A 787-nucleotide genomic window follows, 5' to 3' on the forward strand; every position below is an offset into this window, starting at 1 on the left:
CAACATCACTTTAGTCCTCAGTCAATTTCCAGAATTGAGTAGCTTTAGTAATTACCTTACCAAAACGAACTTGGCAGGCGACATCAACTCACGCCAAACAATCACAGTTCTCGCAGTCGACAACACTGTCCTGTCGTCCCATGAAGGAACGTCGTTAGATGTCCTAAAAAAGATTCTAAGCATACACGTACTACTAGATTATTTCGATGTCCCGAAACTCCAGAATCTAGCTAACAATTCTGCTGTTGTGACTACACTCTTTCAAACCACTGGTTTAGCCAAAGGCCTACAGGGATTTGTAAATGTTGCAAAACTAAGAACAGATACTATAGCGTTTGGGTCAGCAATTCCAGGTTCGAAACTTGGATCCAATTTGGTCAAGCTTGTTGTTTCACACCCTTCAAATCTGTCAGTTTTGCAAGTAAGTGGCGTTATTATCCCACAGGGGATCGATGGCACATCTCCTTCGCCATCTAAACCGCCTTCAAATAGCCCAACGATATCTCCGACAATATCTCCAACACCATCCGTTTCACCAATTACGACGCCTCCAACATCAGCACCACCAACAGCCCCACCAACACCGAGCCAGGCTCCTGTACCCTCAAATGCCCCATCAAATGCAGCAGCCCCGACCCCCGGTTCGCCTCCTATCCCTAATGAACCACCTGCCGATGCTCCAACAGCGCCTGCTCCAGGTCCAAATTCACCAGCAGATACTCCACCAGGTGCAGGCACAGCACTCCAGCATAGCTATGGACTTGTGTTCTCAATAATGTGTTGGGCA

At 47.3% G+C, this 787-nt stretch overlaps 1 protein-coding gene across 1 annotated transcript; it reads left to right on the top strand.

The window, feature by feature from the left end:
• Nucleotides 1-4: 4 nt before the first annotated feature.
• On the top strand, nt 5-781 carry LOC140965434 (fasciclin-like arabinogalactan protein 14; the record flags this gene model as incomplete). Its single annotated transcript, XM_073425512.1, has 1 exon — nt 5-781. A coding segment is annotated over one exon (777 nt), but the record flags the coding sequence as incomplete, so codon positions are not given.
• Nucleotides 782-787: the final 6 nt, after the last annotated feature.

Source organism: Primulina huaijiensis, unplaced genomic scaffold (assembly GCF_012295235.1).
Source record: "Primulina huaijiensis isolate GDHJ02 unplaced genomic scaffold, ASM1229523v2 C13168767, whole genome shotgun sequence".
NCBI lineage: Eukaryota > Viridiplantae > Streptophyta > Magnoliopsida > Lamiales > Gesneriaceae > Primulina > Primulina huaijiensis.